The following is a 20,264-nucleotide window of genomic DNA, read 5'->3' as shown; positions in this document are numbered from 1 at the left end:
ACACACATGCTCTTTCACAAAACAGCCCATGGTACCACGGACAGAAACAAACACCGCATTGGACAGCCCATGAGTCTGACCCAGAGTCTGGAGTTTCTTATATTCTTGGGAGGAAAAAGCCATATGTGGTATTTCTCTGAAAAGCCCAAAAGCCACAATGCAAGACATTCCACTCTGTCCCTCATAGCCCCACAGAGCCTTCTGCCCACTCCCCACTCAGCCTTCTGAAGATGACTCTTCCTTCTCCCAGTGAAAACAAATTCGCCATAAGAGGAAAAGATTCCAAACTTGGGCCTACTCCAAGTTTATCCTCTTGAATAATTCTCACTAGGGCAAGAAAAAATTAAAATTTTAATCATAAAGGCTGATGACAATTTGTACAGATCCTAATGAATCACTTCCCCCAAACCCAATCCTACCAAAAAAAAAAAAAAAAGTAGACTACATATCCAGATCTGCCCATCGAATTCTCAGAGTTGTGAATTTGCATTACCTCAACCCACCCACCAATTTTAGAAGGAAGTCTGAAGTTTAGAAGGTGCCCATCTGATTAACAATGAACACTTAACAATTGTTAGCACTTAACACTTCAGAATCTGGCTAAATAATACATTTAAAAAATAGCATTCTTACAAATCATTTTTTGCCCTCAGTAATTTTTATTTCTGTCAACCTCAACCATCATAACGTACATAATTTTTTCCTGTTTAGAAAAATAGTATGTGCATATTACTGCAAAGAAAATCTCTTTAGAAAAGTATAAAGGGGAAAATAAAGATGGCCTGCTATCCTAGGACCACCTAGAAACTACTCTTGCCTCAGTGCCTTAAAAAATAACCTGAACCAGGCAGCCCAGGTGGCTCAGTGGTTTAGCGCCGCCTTCAGCCCAGGGCCTGATCCTGGAGACCCAGAATTGAGTCCCACATTGGGCTTCCTGCATGGAGCCTGTTTCTCCCTCTGCCTGTGTCTCTGCCTCTCTCTCTCTCTCTCTCTCTCTCTCTCTCTCTCTCTCCATGTCTTTCATGTATAAATAAATAAAATCTTAAAAGAAATAACCTGAACCAACCAGGACTATCCTGTTAGGCTCTTTTTAATCCATTATCTATCTGCAGCTGTCTTCACTTTCTTTTCTTTTTTTTTAAGATTTTATTTTTTTATTCATAGAGAGACAGAGAGGCAAAGACACAGGCAGAGGGAGAAGCAGGCATCATACAGAGAGCCTGACGTGGGACTCGATCCAGGGTCTCCAGGATCACGCCCTGGGCTGCAGACGGCGCTAAACTGCTGCGCCACCAGGGATGCCCTGTCTTCACTTTCAAATCTCCTTTGAGAGAGATGCTTCTAGAAACAGAAGGAATATTAGCAAAATAAACCAAAAAGGTAACTGAGAGGGAAGCCATCAATTGGGCACAAGTAACCTTTTACTCTAGTCTACTCTGAAAACTAGGCTTCGTCGTCTACATCAGTGGAAGTGATTCTTTTCTATTGTTATTTTGTGAAAACAACCGCAAAGGCCTCCTTGACCAAAATGCATATGTACTACTCTTCTCTGAAATCCCTGCAAATGAGTCACCTTTAGCTTTCAAAATTAGTTCCATCTCCATGGACCAATTCTTGGCTTTTGCAGAGCTTACCAAAGGACCAATTAGTGCCAATTTTAATTCATGTAGGAGACTCAGACATCTTGTCTATCAGGAACACAAGCTTGCCAATTTATTTCACAAAGGCCACCGAACAATCTGATCACTTTTATTTTAACTAAGGAGACATACAGCTCTACAATACCTGAACTAGCTAATAATCACCCCCATGAACTTTTAAAGAATTAGTTAAGATTTTAAATAAAGCATGGCTAATGACAAGGTGCTTTGAAAAGCTATGAAGCCAAACGTGTTTATATATCATATGCAAGGAAAGAAACTGTTCAGGTTTTGTGGAGAACAAGTGACAGCTCAGTGTGCAATTAAGGGGGGAGGAAAAAAAACCTCGATTCTCTGTAATGATTAATTATAATGAGCATTCCTTAAAAGTTGAACATCCTGAAGCTTTCCAAAGAAAGTTCAGGCAACACAGGTGACCTTTAACTAAAAAGCCTGCTTTTCATCAGAAGTTAGAAAAATGCATTCCTACCATTTTTTAAGGGGATGAGGAAGAGAGTGAATTCACAAAGAAACTCAAGTTAAGAAATTTTCTTGAAACCTGGACACATGAATCCACTTGCTTTTCAATGGCTGGGGAAGAGAAACACCTCTTGGCAAATGTACTCAAGGTGAAATAATGTTGTTTGTCTGATAAGATACAGAAGTATCTTATACAGGTTAAACTGTACATGGAATATCTGGCTCAATATGGTTTTTACTCCACCTATAAGAGATTTGTTCCTAAAAGGTTTCATATGTGTTGAATTTATGTAAGTGGATTAATCTTGAAGTCACCAGGAAGGCAGTAAAAAAGCCATCAAGTCCTGTGAAGCAAAATATCTTTGTCAAGTCAATAGTCCCTCCCTAATTACTTAATTTAGATTTATACCTGTAACATTGCCTTAAAACAGGGGATGATGCAGGAATAAAACAAGGCATTTGCTGTTTATAATATTTTTTCTTCCAGAAGAGAAGAAAAATTCTTTGTTGGAAAAGGAATCTAAAAAAAAAAAAAAAAAAGAAAAGGAATCTAGAATGTCCAATTTAAAAAACTGGACTGTTTCTCACCCTTGTTGCCACCTTGCCATTTTAAAAGTTAGGGACCTCTTAATACCTTCTCGATGGCTAGTAGTAATTCGTTCTCTGGAAGTAAAATGAAACAGGAGCCATTTTAAAAAGGAGGAGTCACAGCATCACACTGAGTCAGCCTCCAGAAAAACCACAGGTCTTGTACAACTTTTCCAGCATCCTGAGAAGGAACGAGGGATCCAGGAAAGAGCGCACTATAATACAACTCCTAGTGAAAGGGCTGGAAGGGTCTGGCGATTTGGGGGAAGAAGCAAGGAAATGCCTCCCTCCTCCCACCACACAACACATTGGGAGCAAAGCAGGAAGCAACTGGAGGAGGCCTGAGGACAGACTGTGCAAAGCCCATTTCACCAACAGTATCGATGGCTAATGGAAACTTCCTTGTGTTAAATCACCTTCTAGAAGTTACTTCACTTTGTTCGGCTTGCTACCTCACTAGGCTTCTAATACACTGAAGTGTTGATTCACAGCAAATTCTTACTAGATGGTCAGGAAGCTTGAAGTATTCCCTTCCTCAAGGTTCCACAGCACTTGAAAAAAATGTTTCTAAGTACAGCATCAGGACAAAGTCTAATGACATCTTAATGATAGTGACATCTTATACGAAAATCTCAAGGTCCTTGAGAAAATACCATGAAAAGCATTTTCTTAGATATACAAAGTGCCTTCCATATACATATATATGAATTTTTTCAAAGGTGGGTATTTTTTTTTAAAGATTGTATTCATTTATTTGAGAGAGGGGTGAAAGCGAGAGCGAATGAGAGACAGAGAAGAGAGAGAGCGCATGAATGGTGAGGAGTGGCAGAGGAAGATGGAGAAGCAGAGTTCCCAGGAGAGCCCAAAAGAGGGCTCGATTCCAGGACCCCGGGCTCGTGACCTGAGCCAAAGGCAGACCTTTACCAGCTGAGCCACCCAGATGCCCTAAAGGTGGGACTCCTAAGTAAGAGGGGAAGCAAAGCATGGTGTATATTAGAGGAAAAAATGATGAAGGGGGGCTGGACAGAACATATATGACGAGAAGTCACTTCGCTTGTGAGTCATGCTAAACATCTGTGTCTGAGATGGAAACTGTTTTCAGTGGTGCATTGAGAGGAGCTAGAAAAATATAAACCTTTAAGGGGTGAGAGAGGGAGATCGTGACCTTCTAAAATCTATGAGAGATAATGACCATGGCCAATGTACTCATCTCATCTGTTTATGCTCATGAAGGTTATTACAAAAATGCACTATTATTAACTGTAACCAAACACGTCAGAAATGGAGCCGTGCTCACTCAAAAGGTGTGCTTTTTAAAGCTAAGTGCAGCACTCTGAGTACCAGGAGTCTAACAAGCTCAGGCACAATGACAGATGCTTTGGTACTTTAGGGACAGAGTGAGACTAGGGGCTTGGGGGTGTAACTCTATTGTCCAAGGGGTGGGTTTCTAACATCATCCCAGAATTATATTGGCCAGCCCCACCCAGCATGGGTTGATTTCATGTAAGTGTTGGGTGCTAAAAAGGAATAGCCACGATGCATTACCCAAGTGACAGCTGTATGCACAGTTGAGGTATTAGTGACCCAGGGAGCTAGATATCACTAAGAGGGCTTTATGGCTCGTGAAAATGTACCTGACCTATTGAAATATGACCTAATGGTCTACTGGAGAATACAGAAAATATTTCTTCCTCATACCTTCAAAATGATCTTGTCTCTAAGGCACAGAAGTAAAAGATGCCTGACTACAACTTAGAAAATACTTTGTCTTCTGTCAGCAAACTGCTGCGATACAAGCTCCTGCAGGATCACTGGTTGGACTATGCCCATGACCCTACCCCACAGGTCCCCTCCAGGGGATGTAGACAGTTCCAGTCCTACACAAGTTTTTTGACAAGCAAAAAGCTTGCTCATTTATATCTTGAAAATGAGCAGCTGTGAGGTACCACACCTAGAAGCACCCCTCAAGTCACACTCCAGCTGTTGTAATGTCTTTAGTTTTATATCCTTTCAGATACTGAAAAACAAACATGGCTCCCAAATAGGGTAACTACACAAGTTCTGGCCTATATATTATTTTAGAGGACTCCAACATGCTGCATGAGCTTTTCTTTCCTTCTGAAGACCATGTCCGCCATCACTCTGTCATATGGAATTAAGAGAATGCTGTCAGTTGAAGAACACAGCAACAGTAATAAGTTTTTGTGTTCAAACGCAAGGCAGGTCACTTCAGAGGTCATCCTGGGGGAGCAATATCCCTCATGGAACATCCATTTTAGCCCTGCAGGTAGATATTTCAATTTATCAGTTAACGGATTTTTCCCCCCAAATCATTCAACTCTTCATCCTTCTCATACCTATCAAGATGAGAAGTGGATCATGATGGGGTGATAAGCAATTCTTAGAAGGGTGGGTGGGGCCAGTGTTCTAATTTGTCTTTATGGTCTCTGTGGATGGTTTTGCTGTTTTTAGACACCACCCAGAGTCCTTGATAGGATACCCACAGACACTCATTTTACATGCTATCATTATTATGTCGAGGGACTATAACATGGAGGCATTACTGATCATTCTGCCAATTCAACACTGAATTGAATGAAACTAATTATTGTGAAACCATTTATCAAACATTCCTCACATTTTCAAAGAGAAGCATTCTAGCCTCTAAAACAAAGTCTGATTGCTGTAAATCCTACCTTCCTACTAACTTCCATTATAAAATTAGAGACATGTTACCAAAAGAGAGGTCCCAAACAGGTTCAGTTAAAAACCTTGAAGAGAAGAGACAGTAGCCAGCCCTGTGACAGTTCACTTATTCACCGATCATTTGAAAATTAGGTGGCTATGACCACTGGTCATATCCCTCACCTTCATGACCACGGGGATGTCTCTCCTGTTACCAAAGTTACTCACCTCTAGACTTCGTCCTCTTCTGCTTTGATCTGGGCATTTTTGCCCCTTTTATTAGGAATTCTATTGCAGTAACACGTTTCACCAGTGGGGGTCAACTCTCAAACTGTACTTCTGTCAGAAAAGCCCTATGAGAGAGGCTTCTGCTTATATAAAACATACTCATTACTGATCTCGGACTTAAAAATTCTCTATTAAAATTCTGTCATCGTCTTCTGTTTCCTCCCTGTGGCATCAATTTATACAGCAGCACTGTGCATTTCAAGTTAAATTTAGATACTTATGGTGAATAGGATATTTCATTATTGGAAGAAAAGTTGTACCTATTTTGACAATCTGAAATTTCTCAAAGTGAAATGTATCCTTTCATAATATAGATGGACCCCCTTGTAAAGGAAATTTGCAACATGAATCATTAACTTAGAAAGATAAACCATAAGCAAAGACTTTCCCACAATCCTTTTTAATAATGACTGTATATTCAATATGATCTCAGTTACATGAACAAATATATATATTCATTGATACAAAGACACAGAAAAATACTTTAAAGAATATTCCCAAAACATTAACAGTAGTTATCTCAGAATGGTGTAATTACAAATGGCTTGCCTTTTGAAATATTTTTTGAATTTTCAAAGTTTTCTTCTTCAACAAATTAGCACTATACTATTATAGACAATAGGTTTAAATATATATATATATATATATGCATATATGCCTTTTATTGTGGTAAAATACGCATATAAAATTTACCATTTTAACCATTTTAAAGTATACAATTGAGTGGCATCAAGTACATTTGCAATGTTGTACAACATCCAGTTCCATAACATTTTTATCACCTCGAGTGGAAATCCTGTACCCATTAAAAGCAGTCACTTCTCATTCAGTCCCTCCCTCAGGCCCCTGGCCACCACGAACACACTATCTCTGTGGATGTGCTCATTCGCCATATTTTCACATAAACAGAATCATACAGTATATGGCCTTTTGTGCCTGGCTTCTTTCACTTAGCATAATGTTTTCAAGGCTCATCCATGTGTCACCACTTCATTTCTTTTCATGGTTGCACAATATTCCATTGTATGGATATCCCAAATTTGGTTTTCTCCATTTATCTGTTGAGAGGCATTTGGGTCATTTCTATCTTTTGGCTATTATGAATAGTGCTGCTATAAACATTTGTGTACAAATTTTTGTTTCGACATCTGATTTCATTTCTTTGGGGTCTATACCTAGGAGTGGAAATTCCTTGACATACACTTTTTTAAAAATGCTTTTAATTCTATTTTGGCATTCTGTGTTTCAAGTAACCAATGCTTTTTCAGAAATATTAAGGATGACCCTTATGATATCATCCCCACAATAATACCATTCCGTTTGTAATCATTAACTATGGTATATCTTTTTAAAGCCCAAATCATATTCTTTGTATTTAAAAAATCCAATTTTTACTCTTACTCTTTGGGAACAAATTTTTCTTATGCCAGATACTTCCAACTATGAAGAACTAACTGAAAAGGACAGTCTTTCCCTCTTAGCATAGCCATTCTGGCAGTATCTAATTCACTTTCAAATACTTGTATGTTAAAAGTACAAAAATACATGTATTTTTTTGTTGTTGTTACTTTAGCCAGAAAGCATCATTAAATAGACATCAATATTTAAGCCTCGGGAATGTATTAAATATGTAATATACAAGGTATGAGGGTTAATTTTAGCTATAGACAGTGCTTGAAGTGGGGTAGATGATGGTGTACTCTGTGCTTGCTCATATTTATTTAACTACTATTGGATTCTCCCATTTTTCTTTCCCTCCAAATACATGCATACATATTTTTTAAATATACTTTCATGTACATGCCACACATGCATGCAGCTACACATGTGCAAGCCCACACACACCACAACTGTACTTCCAACTCAGTGGTGGCAAGTTAGAGTAGGCATGTTTTTGTAGCTTGGTCATCCCTAGATTTCAGGCCTTTCCACCTATTATGCTCCCCCCCACTCTACCCGCATCACACACATGGCACCCTGCAATACAGAAAGCAGAAATAAAATTCTAGCTAGAGAAGAAGCCTCAAAACATAAAAAGAACCACTCAAATTTGAATACTTGTTAATAAGGGATATAATTTGGGATCATTTAAAACTAAAATACTGAGGAATGTTTCTATGATACTGATAGACTTCACTTTAAGAAAAATTCAAATAGGTGAACAATGAACTTATAGAAAACAATCAGGAAATTTTAATTCTGTGAAGGTTTTTACACAACCCAACTTCAGTAGGATCAACACTTAATTAATTTTATTTTTCCCCTTAAAAAAACCCTGAATGCCTATGTATTCTGAGAATACTCCAAAAAACCCTGACATACTACAAAACTCAGGAGGAAATCTCTTATCCTACTCTCTATAGAATGTTTTTTAAAGCTCTGGCCTAACAACAGTAATTTATATTGTAGAGATTTTTTTTTCCAATGAAGGTTAAGAACTTTATAAATGTCTTATTCTGTATGTGGAAAGCTAACTGGCAGCAGAATAAGTTGTCCAAAGTCTCACAAGGAATCTGAGTAACTCCAAAAAAAAAATTCAAGTCCAATTAATCATCAAGATGGTAGTCTGTCCACAAGGCAAAATATCTCAGTTACATGGGAGGTAGTCATTCTAAAAAGTCAATAGAATTAAAACATGTTATACCATAAAGATCCAGTCATGTTACTTATGAGTGTTTATGTGAGAGATGCTAAGTGCATCACTGAATCCCCATTGTTTCATTCTTGTACTTTTTTCTTTATGCTTTGAGTATACTTCTTTTCTCTGCTATTAGACTGAAGGATGATTCATGGTGGAGAGCAAATCTTAGGACTGAAGGATGATTCATGGTGGAGAGCAAATCTTAGGACTTTTGTATATGTGGCACAGTGCCTCAAATACAGTAGGCATTCAGTGACATATGCACTATTATGTGTGAAATTTCATAAACACACACTCAGCTATCTCCTCACAATGACCAAAACAAAATCATGGTGAGAACCTTTGAACTTCCTTAAAAACCCAACCCCACATACTAATGAATAAAAAATATGACAAATCTAGGCTACTTCAATCATGACAATGTTCAGAGATCATCATGATATAACCTTAATATTATTTGTTAGCATGGTTAAGTACACAAAATAAGGTAGCCAAGAATGAATGAACAAGATTTAACTGCAGTTAACAAACACTCTGATCTGTATCCACAGTCTGATTTCCCCTACTGGTGTATTATCCTAACTTTTTGGCTCCTTGCTTCTGAGATGTGTCCTCACAACACCCAATTGCTGGGTGGCAGTTACACTGAAGTACATCAGAATGGAAATAGAAGGAATAAATTCCGATCAGTCCTTCTTACTACTTATTAACAGCTTTTATGAGGGGCTGTGCTAAAGTAATAGGATAAAAATAAACAGCAAATTCAGTTTAAGGACAAAAATGACACATGGCACTTTGCCTTAAAAACAAAAACAAAAACAAAAACAGAAAAAACCTCCTTCACTGTTATCTCATTGATCAGCTGTGAGGTTTATTTCTCCACCTTACTCTCCTCACCTGCACTACAATAGAGAATGGGCTGAAAGAGTTGCTTCCTGGATCTAATTTTTAACATTTACGCAGGAGTTACCTTCATTTCTCTTTCAAAAATGTCTATACTCTTACCTCCCAGTCCAAATAATCACAGACATCTTCAAAGTTAGTGAGAAGAGACACTGAGCAGAACAGCCGTGGCAGCTCATCCCTTGTCATTGGGGGGAAACGGCTATCTTTAAGGGCACTGTGGAAAACAAAGCAAATATTAAAGCAACTACTTGGTATGAAAAAGTCCCCCTTTCAAATGCAGACAATCATTTGAAAAAGGTAGGAGATTTTTAAAAAATCAGTAAGGTGACAAAGGCGTTAATAATCTGCAAATGTATTCAAGGGCCCCAGAGATTTTAGAAGTCAATTTATTTCATTCAATAGACTGTTTATTAGCCAATCCTGTGATCAAATGTAAAGCACGAATGATCAATTACACTTCCTGTACAGTCATTTCCTGGTCTACTTCCCTGTTACTTGGAGAATCTGAGAATACTTTACTTTTGAGAAGAATAAAACCTAGGCTAGTGGACATTTATGCAAAGACTTCTAGACCTAGGGCCGATGGAAAAAAATGTATATAGTTTTAAAAAAAAGTTCATACCAGGTTGGCCTTTTACCATAGAACAGCACTCAGAGTTCAAAAAAGACCAAAATTTCATTTTCTTCAAGCAAAAGAAATCAAAGAAAATTTAAATAATCATGCAAATTACAGACTAAAAATACAAATATTTCAGGCCCCCCATAAAGGATAATTCAATATATGACTCAAAAATTGTGAAAGTACAGGAAATTGTGCTAATCTAGAAATAAAAGTATGATTAGGAGACCATTAATCACATCAATGGATTTCTGAGTACAACTCTGATTGGATCCTGTAATCAAGGGAAATATACTACAGTGCCAAATTCTAGAAAAACCCCTACTATAAAGGACAAAGATGTTGGAAGACCATAATTCTTCCTGCAATGGAAGAACAGACAGAAAATACATAGACACACACACTCACACAGGCACAGTACATTTCTTGTACTTTTAAAAGAAAACACTTCCTGGTCAAGAAAAACAAACATACCTCTGATTACACTTTATACTAATGGCACTACTGGCATTTGCACCATCAATCTTCAAATTCAAATGTCCTATACAGCAGCCAGGCTTAGAAAATGTTTTCACAGATTAATCCTTAGAAGTTACAAACTTTAGAGCCTACAAACTGCCTGGGTTATAACAAAGTTCCATGGCCTTTAGAAATCATTCAATTCCTTTTTCAGTGACTCCCTCATTGCTGATTTTCTTTTTTCTTTTTTTCATTTTTCCATCCCTTCCTTTGCATTCTAAAACTCACCTATTGTATTGTACAAATAGAACACCTATGTGAGTACTTTCAATGCATTTTGGTGCTCATTCTATTCTACTCTGCAAAGGAAAATGCTTATAGAAAGATATGTTCTATATATAAAGTATAAAATTTTTCCCATACCAGGAGCCAAGATTAACCAAGAAAATCAGGACATCTGTGACAATTCATACTCTGAGAACAGCATTTGCCCATTTTATGATTTAACAATATAAATTTTACTACAGTTTGGCCTCTTTTATTTTCCTATTGGCAAATAAAGTTTTAAAAAGCATTTTCAAATTCTCATTCAAAGCCAAGATAAAGACATATATGTGTGTGTATAACCAACACTCCCTTTCCTAACAAACACACATATTGAATAGAAATTCTAAAACAGAAGAATCCCATCCACAAAAACCAAAAGGCCAATCACACTTTCAGTCTTCTTGCTAAAAAGAAAAAAAGAGAGAGGGGGTAAAAGCCTTATATACATTGGAATAACATAAAATATAATTTTTTTGGATTATAGATTTTTATTGTGGTAAAATAACTATTTTTAAGGGTACAGTTCTGTGTAATTAAGTTCATTGATGGCTCACCACCATCCATCTCCAGAACTCTTAGCATATTGCACAACTGAAACACAGTATCCATCCAATACTAACGCCGGCTCCTCCTTCCTTCCAGCCTCTGGCAAAAATGTAATTTGCACACACTTTTCCAATTTCAAGTAATTAGGATAATATAGTCACTAATGTTTTTGATATATAATAGCTTATGGAGATGTAGTTGACACACCAATAAAATTCACCCATTAACATATACAATTTAATGTTTTTTAGCATATTCACAGAGTTACACAACCATCACCATCATTCTAATTTTAAAACATTTTGTCACACCAAAAAGAAGCCCCATACCCATTAACAGCCAGTCTCCATTTTTCCCTCCTTCCAGCTCCTCACAAGCATTACTCTCGGTCTATGGATTTGCCTATTCTGGATATTTCATAGCAGTGTAGTCCTACAAATATGGCTACACTGACTTTGAGCATAATGTTTTGGAGGTTTCATCCATGCTGTAGCATGTATCAATACTTCATCTTTTCAACTGCCTAATATTTCAATGGTGTGGCTCTATCACATTTTGTGATCTGTTGATCTGTTGAGAAACATTTGAGTTGTTTCCACTTTGGGACTACTATAAATAATGCAGCTATATTCATGCATGTATGAGTTTCTGTGTGGACATATGTATTCATTTCTCTTGGGTAGATACCTAAAAGCTGAATTGCTGGGTCATTTGGTAATTCTATGTTTAACTTTTTAAGGAACTGATAAACTATTTCCCACAGTGGCTGTACCATTCTACGTTGCCACCAGCAATGTGTGAGGGAGTTCCAATTTCTCCACATCCTTACCAACCCTTGATATTTTTTCCAACCTTTGATATTGTCTGCCTTTTAAATTATAGTGCTAAACTTCCTTTAATGAAGAGATTTATAAAAACCTCTCTCTCACTTTTACATTAAAACAATACACATCCTGAAGTTGCCAGACAGTTAATTTCTCAATGTTTGGAGGAAAGGTATTTTGTTTACTTTTTTCCCTAGCAAACCAAGGAAAGGTAAATTTTAGCTTAGTGCAATTCACACTATTTCAAATCAATGAAATTTTCAAGTACCTAAAATGTAACTCTCATGATACAGAGCCTTGTTGTTCAATCATTCTGGGCTTTAAAAAAAAAAAAAAGGTTAGAACAATGAATAAGTGGGAGAATATTAACATGGTTAATAGGAGAAACTGACAATCCTGCCTCGCCATACCAGGACTCAAATGTATTAACTTCAAAACTGAAATAGTGAAGGTACATTAGTCATGATGGAAACAGTCTGATTTTACAGAAAGTCATTCAAACAAGATTTTTATTTCGGGCATTTTTTGGTAACTCTAACTTTTCATTAAATTCATGAGCATAGAAAAATTCCAAAAGGTAGGAAGCCCTCAGTATTTCTAAATGCAAATTCCTAGGGGGAAAGAACTAGCAAGGAAAGCCTAGCAAGTATTTCAGGGATTATAAAATAGACAAAAAATACAGCTAGAGACTGACCTCCAGAGCTGTTAGGTTGTTATGCATAGCTGATAAAAAAAACAAGAGGATTCAGCCTCCCTTGGCCCTGCTCTCTTTAGCATATAGAATCTGCAATGTGGAAGCTGAAACTTTGGAGGGGCTATGCCATCCAGAGTTGGGAAGTGACTTGGTCAAGATGACCCAGCAAGTTAGTGACACAGGTGGGGATACAACACCAATTCTCTATTCTTTGACTCAAGCCCAAAAGACCTTCTAGGATCACACTTTTGTTGTCACCTTTGAATGGATTTGTCTTTTTTTTTTTAATTTTAAAAGTAAATGCTTGCCTTACTTGGCAATTCTGATCTCATACCTGTAGTGCCTCTGCCTAAAGAAGATGGATAATAACTTAATGGCATTCATTAGTAGCCAAAGGGTAAAGATAGACTAGACTATCTGTCTAAGGAAAATCTACAGGAGCAGAAAGGATTTTAAAATATTAATATTATCCGTGGAAAACATTTTATACCAACGTGGTATCTGGCAATTTAAATTCTAGGCAGCCTAAGAAACTGACAAACAAGGAGATCTTGTATTAAATTTATATGACGTTCTCTTTCCTACAATAGGAAACCATGTTCTAATGTTTAAATATTGCTGAAGGGTGGGGGCGCCTGGGTGGCTCAATCAGCTGAGTGTCTGAGTCTTCATTTCGGCTCAGTTCACGAGCTTCATGATCTCAGGGCCGTAGGATCAAGCCCTCCTGTGTGGGGCTTTGTACTCACTGGGGAGTCTGCTAGGGATTCTCTCCCTCCCTCTCCCTTTGCCCCTCCCCCTTCTAAAAAATAATATAAATAAATAAATAAATAAATAAATAAATAAATAAATAAATAAGACTGGGGGGACCTACTTACATACAAAAGCAGCCAGCTGCTCCCTCACCCATGTGATGGATGGGTAAGGTTTAAACAACAGTTTAATTCACATACCAAATTCAAATATATTCAATTCAAATTGGCACCTCACCAAGAATATATTTTACCTAATTGAAAAGCAACATTAACATCTGTCAAAGTTAATATCTAATGTTAAGTAGCTCTTTAATGAAAATGAACATTTAAAAAAGGGAATTAGGACTTTAGCTATCAAAGAATCAAAATTGGTGACAATGCCTGGAAACTATTAAAAAAAAAAACCCAGCTGAAAACAGACGAAACCTTAGCTCTTATAAGGCTCATCATAAATGATATAGCATGGAACAGCAATGATGTAAGTGAACCTAGCTGCTTTGCCATTTACTCACTCATTCCTTCATTTCTTCACTTTCTAAAACTTGGATGACTTTAATCAGTTAACCAGTGGAAAGTTACCAAACTGAGAAGGGCTTCAGGTTATAGGCCACCATTTTTCAGGACAAAGCAACAATTAAAACCAAAATTAAAAATCCCTTTTTGGGGGACATCTGGGTGGTTCAGTTGATTAAGTGTCCAACTCTTGATTTTGGCTTAGGTCATGATCGCAGGGACCTGGGATCAAGCTCTGCAATGGGCTCCCGATCAGGGCATAGTCGGCTTGAGATTCTCTCCTTCTCTCTCTCTCTCCCTCTGTTCCTCCCCCTTCCTGCATACTCTCTCTAAATCAGAAGATAAAATCTTTTTTAAAAAAATCCCAGTTTAGATAGGTGAAGAAAAGCAAATCCAGCATCCATGAATCTAAAGTTTAAAAAAACAGTGTTTTTCATGAGAGGTTTCAATCATCTGGAAACTCTGCCATCCATCATCAGAGATTCTGGAACAGAATGTACACATGGCATGTCTGAATTCCAGAAACTTAGAATGCTAGAATCCTAAACCCAAATCTGAAAAATTATCCGTAACCTCTCCTTCACATTAAGTAGTGATTTTAGCTTCCCATTATGAAAAAAAAGGGGAGTATAAAACAGAATGCAAAACAGTGACCATTTATCAAACACAAGGGTAGAGAAGAGCAACAAAGGACATGACTACATTAGGTTAAGAAAGGAAGAAGAGGACCCTATTTTGGTGAGTGAGGGCAGTGATCCAGAAGGAAATTTTCAATTGTAAGCCAGATTTAAAATGTTCCATAATTGGGGGATGTTTTTCCCCCTTAGAGTAATAAATACAACCTACTCAGTGCTGGATGCATATAAACATTAAAATGTACTGATTTTAATATATATTTCAAAATGTGCAATATGATGGGGAGTTTATGGGGACTGGAGGAAAGAACTAAAGCATGGAGGGACGCCTGGGTGGCTCAGTGGTTGAGTGTCTTGCTTTGGCTCAGGTCCTGGGATCGAGTCCCGCATCAGGCTCCCCATGGGGAGCCTGCTTCTCCCTCTGCCTATGTCTCTGCCTCTCTCTTTCTGTCTCTCATGAATAAATAAATAAAATCTTTTTTTTAAAAAAGAACTAAGGCATGGAACAAAAGGAAGGGAAAGAGAGCAGGGGACAGAAAAAGAGGAAGGGCACAAATATGAAGAAATAAAAGATGGAGAGGAAGAGAAAACAAGAAATGAGAAAAGCAAGTGGGAGGCAAAAAGAAAAAGGGGAAAAATAGAGACACACTCACAAAAAGACAAAAAGAGAAAGCAAGGAAGAGTAAAGGTTAGGAGGGAGGGGGAGCAAAAGTGCAGTAGGTCCTGCAGATTTTCATATGTACTATTTGGCTCCTATCCTCTGGGATTAGGCTTTAGAGTGTTCTTGTCCACTGCCCTCTGACTAGCTTCAACTTCTTGAATTGCTCTAATCTCAAGCTCTTAAAAGCCTTTATTCTCAGAGAGCGTTACAGCTGCCCACCAGGAGGGAAGAATACTCCCTGGGCTGCACACTGTGATGACCATAGCAATATTGTCAAGAATCTGTGTCTTCACCAGGCAAGTTCTTACCTTGCCTTTAAATTGGGAGAATGGGTTGTGGGTCTGCTTTAATGGAGCACAATTAAGACTGGAAAATACAAGATGCACAAAGAAACAGATGGCTATGTGTTTAGTGTGGATGGCAGGTGTTCCTCATTTCCCTCCAAATAATGTCCACATAATGCTCTGTCTGCAGATTTTTCTTGATTTATTCTATCTTGCTTTTAGAAATGAACTACTAGGAACAGTTTTTGTTTTATTTTTTTGGATGAAAAGCTACTGAGTATAATGAACATAATTTAATTTTCTCTTTATGACCCTGGTTCATCTTTTTTTATTGAAGTATAGTTGACAGGCAATATAATATTAGTTTAAGGTGTACAACATAGTGATTTGACATTTGTAAACACTGCAATGATCACCATAGTCAATCTAGTTAACATCTGTCACTATACAAAGTTACTACAATATTATTTACTATATGCCCCTTGCTGTATGTTACATCCCGCAACTCATTTTCTAACCGGAAATTTGCGCTTCTGGATCCTCTTCACCCATTTCACCCTTGCTCAACCCCCCACTCCCCTCTGGTAACCACCAAAATGTTCTCTGTTTCTATGATTCTGTGTTTTGTTTTGTTCGTTTTCATTTTGTTTCTTAGACTCCAGATATATGAAATCATACGGTATTTGTATTTCTCTCTCATAGCACTATACCCCTAAGGTTCATTCATGTCGCACAAATGGTAAGATTTCATTCTTTTTAAGATTTTGTTCTTTTTATGGTTGAGTAGTATTCGTGTGTGTGTGTGTGTGTGTGTGTGTGTGTGTGTGTGACATCTTCCTAATTTATTCATCCATTGATAGATACTTACTTAGGATGTTTCCCTATCTTGGCTATTGTAAATAGTGTTGCAATGAACATAGGGGTGCATATATCTTTTTGAATTAGTGTTTCTATTTTCTTCAGATAGGTATCCAGTAGTAGAGGGATGCCTGGGTAGCTCACTGGTTGAGTGTCTGTCCTCAACTTGGAGAGTGATCCCAGGGTTCTAGTATCAAGTCTTCCATTGGGCTCCCTGCAGTAAGCCTGCTTCTCCCTCTGCCTATGTCTCTGTCTCTGTGTCTCTCATAAATAAATAAATAAATAAACAAATAAATAAATAAATAAATAAATAAATAAATAAAATCTTTAAAAAAATGAAAGATACCCAGTAGTAGAATTGCTGGATCACATGGTAACTACTTTTAAATATTTGAGGAACTTCCATACTGCTTTCCATAATGTCTACACCAATGTACATTCCCATCAACAGTGCCCAAGGGTTCCTTTTGCTACACATCTTCACCAACATATATTATTTCTTGGCTTTTAAAATGTTTTTTTGATAAGAGCCATTCTGATAGGTGTAAGGTGATATCTCATTATGGTTGTAATTTGCATCCCCCCGATGATTAGTGATGCAGGGCATCTTTTCTTTTCTTTTTTTTTTTTTAAGATTTTTATTCATTTACCCATAACAGACACAGAGAGAGAGAGAGAGAGAGAGAGAGAGGCAGAGAGTGAAGCAGGTTCCATGCAGGGCGCCCGACGCAGGACTCGATCCCGAGTCTCCAGGATCATGCCCCAGGCTGAAGGCGGCACTAAACCGCTGAGCCACCGGGGCTGCCCTAGGGCATCTTTTCATGTCTTTTGGTCATGTGTACACCTTCTTTGGGAAAATGTATATTCATATCCTCCGTTCATTCCTTAAAAGGACATTTGTGGTTGTATTGTGTTGTATCAAGTTCTTTATATATTTTGGATATTAACCCTTTATCAGATATATGGTTTGCAAATTTCTTTCCCCGTTCAGTAGGTTGCCTTTTTGTTTTGTTGATGCTTTCTTTTGCTGTGCAGGAGCTTTTGATATAGTCCCATTTGTTTATTTTTGCCTTTGCTTCCCTTGCTTTTGGAGTCAGAGCCAAAAAACAAACCCCATCACTAAGACTGATGTTAGAGAGCTTACCACCTATGTTTTCTTCTAGAAGTTTCATGGTTTCAGGTCTTATATTCAAGTCTTTAATTTATTTTGAATTAATTTCCATAAATGGTATAAGATATTGGTCCAGTTTCATCCTTTTGCATGTGACTGTCATGTTTCCCCAACGCCATTTATTGAAGACACTGTCCTTTCCCCATTGTATATTCTTGCCTCCTTTGTCATAGATTACCATACATGCACGAGTTTATTTCTGGGTTCTCTATTCTGTTCCATTGATCTTTGTGTCTGTTTTTATGCTAACACCATACTGTTTTAATTACTATGACTTTGTGGTATAGTTTGAAATCTCGGAGCGTGATACCTCTGGCTTTGTTTTTCTTCCTCAAAACTATTTTGGCTACTCAGGGTTTTCTGTAGTTTCATATAAACTTTAGAATGATTCTAGTTCTGTGAAAAATGCCATTGGAAGTTTGATAAGAATTGCATTGAATCTGAAGATTGCTTTGGCTTGTATGGGCATTTTAACAACATTAAATCTTCCAATCTATGAGCACTCCTTCTTTGTGTCTTTTTCAACTTCTTTCATTAATGTTTTATGGTTTTTAGTGCACAGGTCTTTCACCTCCTTGGTTAAATTTATTCCTAAGTATTTTATTCTTTTTGATATGATCATAAATGAGATTGGTGTTTTTTAAAGATTTTATTTATTTATTCATGAGAGACACAGAGAGAGAGAGAAGCAGAGACACAGGCAGAGCAAGAAGCAGGCTCCATGCAGGGAGCCTGATGTGGGAATCGATCCTGGGACTCCAGAATCAGGCCCTGGGCCAAAGGCAGGCACTAAACCACTGAGCCACCCAGGGATCCCCTTGATTTATCTTTCTGATAGCTTGTTATGAGTGTACAGAAACAGAACCAATTTTTGCATATTAAGTTTGTATTCTGCAACTTCATGGAATTCACTTCTTACTTCTAACTGTTTTTGTTGTGGAATCTTTTGGATTTTCTATATACAGTATCATGTTATCTGCAAATAGTGACAGCTTTACTTATTCCTTTCCAATTTGTATGCCTTTTATTTCTTTCTCTTGTTGAATTGCTGTAGCTAGGATTTCCAATACTGTGTTGATAAAAATGGGTAGAGTAGGCATCCTTGACTTGTTCCTGATCTTAGAGGGAAAGCTTTCAGCTTTTCACCATTGAGTATTATATTAGCTGAGGTCTGTCAGATACGGACTTTATTACATTGAGGGTATGCTTCCTCTATGCCCGTTTTGTTGAGGCTTTATTATAAATGGATGCTAAACTTTGTCAAATGCTTTTTCTGCATCTTTTGAGATAATCATGTTTTTCATCTTTCACCCTGTTAATGTGGTGTATTATACTGATTTGCAGATGTTGAACTGGAATAAATCCCACTTGATTATGGTATAGGATTATTTCAACATACTGCTATATTCAGTTTGCTAATATTTTGTTAAGGATTTTTTATACCTATGTTCATCATGTTCATCAGGGATATTAGCCTGGAATTCTTTTTTGGGGTGTCCTTGTCTTGTTTTGGTATCGGGGTAATCCTGGCCTCATAAAATGAGTTTGGAAACATTTCTTCCTTTTCAATTTCTGGAAGAGTCTGAGGAGGTCAGATATTAAATTTTCTTTGAATGTTTGGTAGAATTCACCAGTGAAGCTGCCTGGTCCTACACTTGATTTGTTGGGAGGGTTTTGATTACTGGTTTGATCTCCTTACTTGTAATCTAGGAATCTATCTATTCAGATGTCCTAGTTTTTCATGATTCCACCCTAGAAGATTATACATTTCTAGGAATTGATCCATTTCTTCTAGATCGTCCAGCTTATTGGTATATACTTGTTTATAGCAGTCTCTTGGGGTCCTTTGTATTTCTGTGGTATGTTGTAATTCCTCTTTTGCTTCTGATTTTATTTATCTGAGCTCTTTTTTTTTCTTGGTGAGTCCAGCTAAAAGTTTTCCAATTTTGATTTTTCAAAGAAGCACCTCTTAGTTTCACTGACCTTTCTTATTGTCTCTTTGTCTGTTTCATTTATTTCTGCTCTGATCTTTATTATTTCCTTCCTTCTACTGACTTTGGGCTTCCTTTGTTTTTCTTTTTCTAGTTCTTTTAGGTGTAATTAAATTATTTACTTTGAGACTTCTTATATATTTTTGATGTAGCCCTGTACAGCCATAAACTTCCCTCTTAGAACTGCTTTTGCTGCATTTCATAGACTTTGGTATGTTGCATTTCTATTTTCATGTAATAGTCAAGACCTTGTATCCTGGAGTCAGATATACCTGCATGTGGATCCTGGCTCCATTGATTACTAGCTGTGTGACATCTGTGCAAGTCTCTTAACCTTATAAGCCTTAATTTCATCATCTATAAAATGGGGGTGATAATACTACAGAGCTACTGTGACGAGTAAATAAAATAATACCTGCATAATTACCTCGTATACACTATGTTCAATAAGTAGTGGATGTCAAAGAACTTTCACTGTAAGTTTATGTCTACAGAACTGTCCCTATATCATAGCTTGGGGAAAAGAAAGGGAACCCCAAGAATAAGAATGACTCTTCAACATTGATACAGGGGAATCTAAACAAGTTATCTTCTCTAGGAATTAAATGAGGCCATCTCAAGGGATAATGGTTACTCTTCCAGGTATGGTCTTTTTGAGGAGCCTTAATTTGATTTTCCTTCATTTTCAAAATATATTAAGTA

General features: G+C 37.3%; 1 protein-coding gene across 3 annotated transcripts in view; it reads right to left on the bottom strand.

The window, feature by feature from the left end:
- Positions 1-20,264, bottom strand: part of AMMECR1 (AMMECR nuclear protein 1) — a 238,564-nt gene that overhangs the window by 13,425 nt on the left and 204,875 nt on the right. For all 3 annotated transcript variants that reach the window (XM_077889506.1, XM_077889505.1, XM_077889503.1), the window contains one exon: positions 9,328-9,442. In XM_077889506.1, coding sequence (XP_077745632.1) covers positions 9,328-9,442 — 115 coding nt within the window. The remainder of the gene's footprint in view (positions 1-9,327; positions 9,443-20,264) is intronic.

This window comes from Canis aureus, chromosome X (assembly GCF_053574225.1).
Source record: "Canis aureus isolate CA01 chromosome X, VMU_Caureus_v.1.0, whole genome shotgun sequence".
Taxonomy (NCBI): Eukaryota; Metazoa; Chordata; class Mammalia; order Carnivora; family Canidae; genus Canis; species Canis aureus.
The sequence above is the reverse complement of the archived record's forward strand: the minus strand, read 5'-3'. Positions and strand labels throughout refer to the sequence as shown.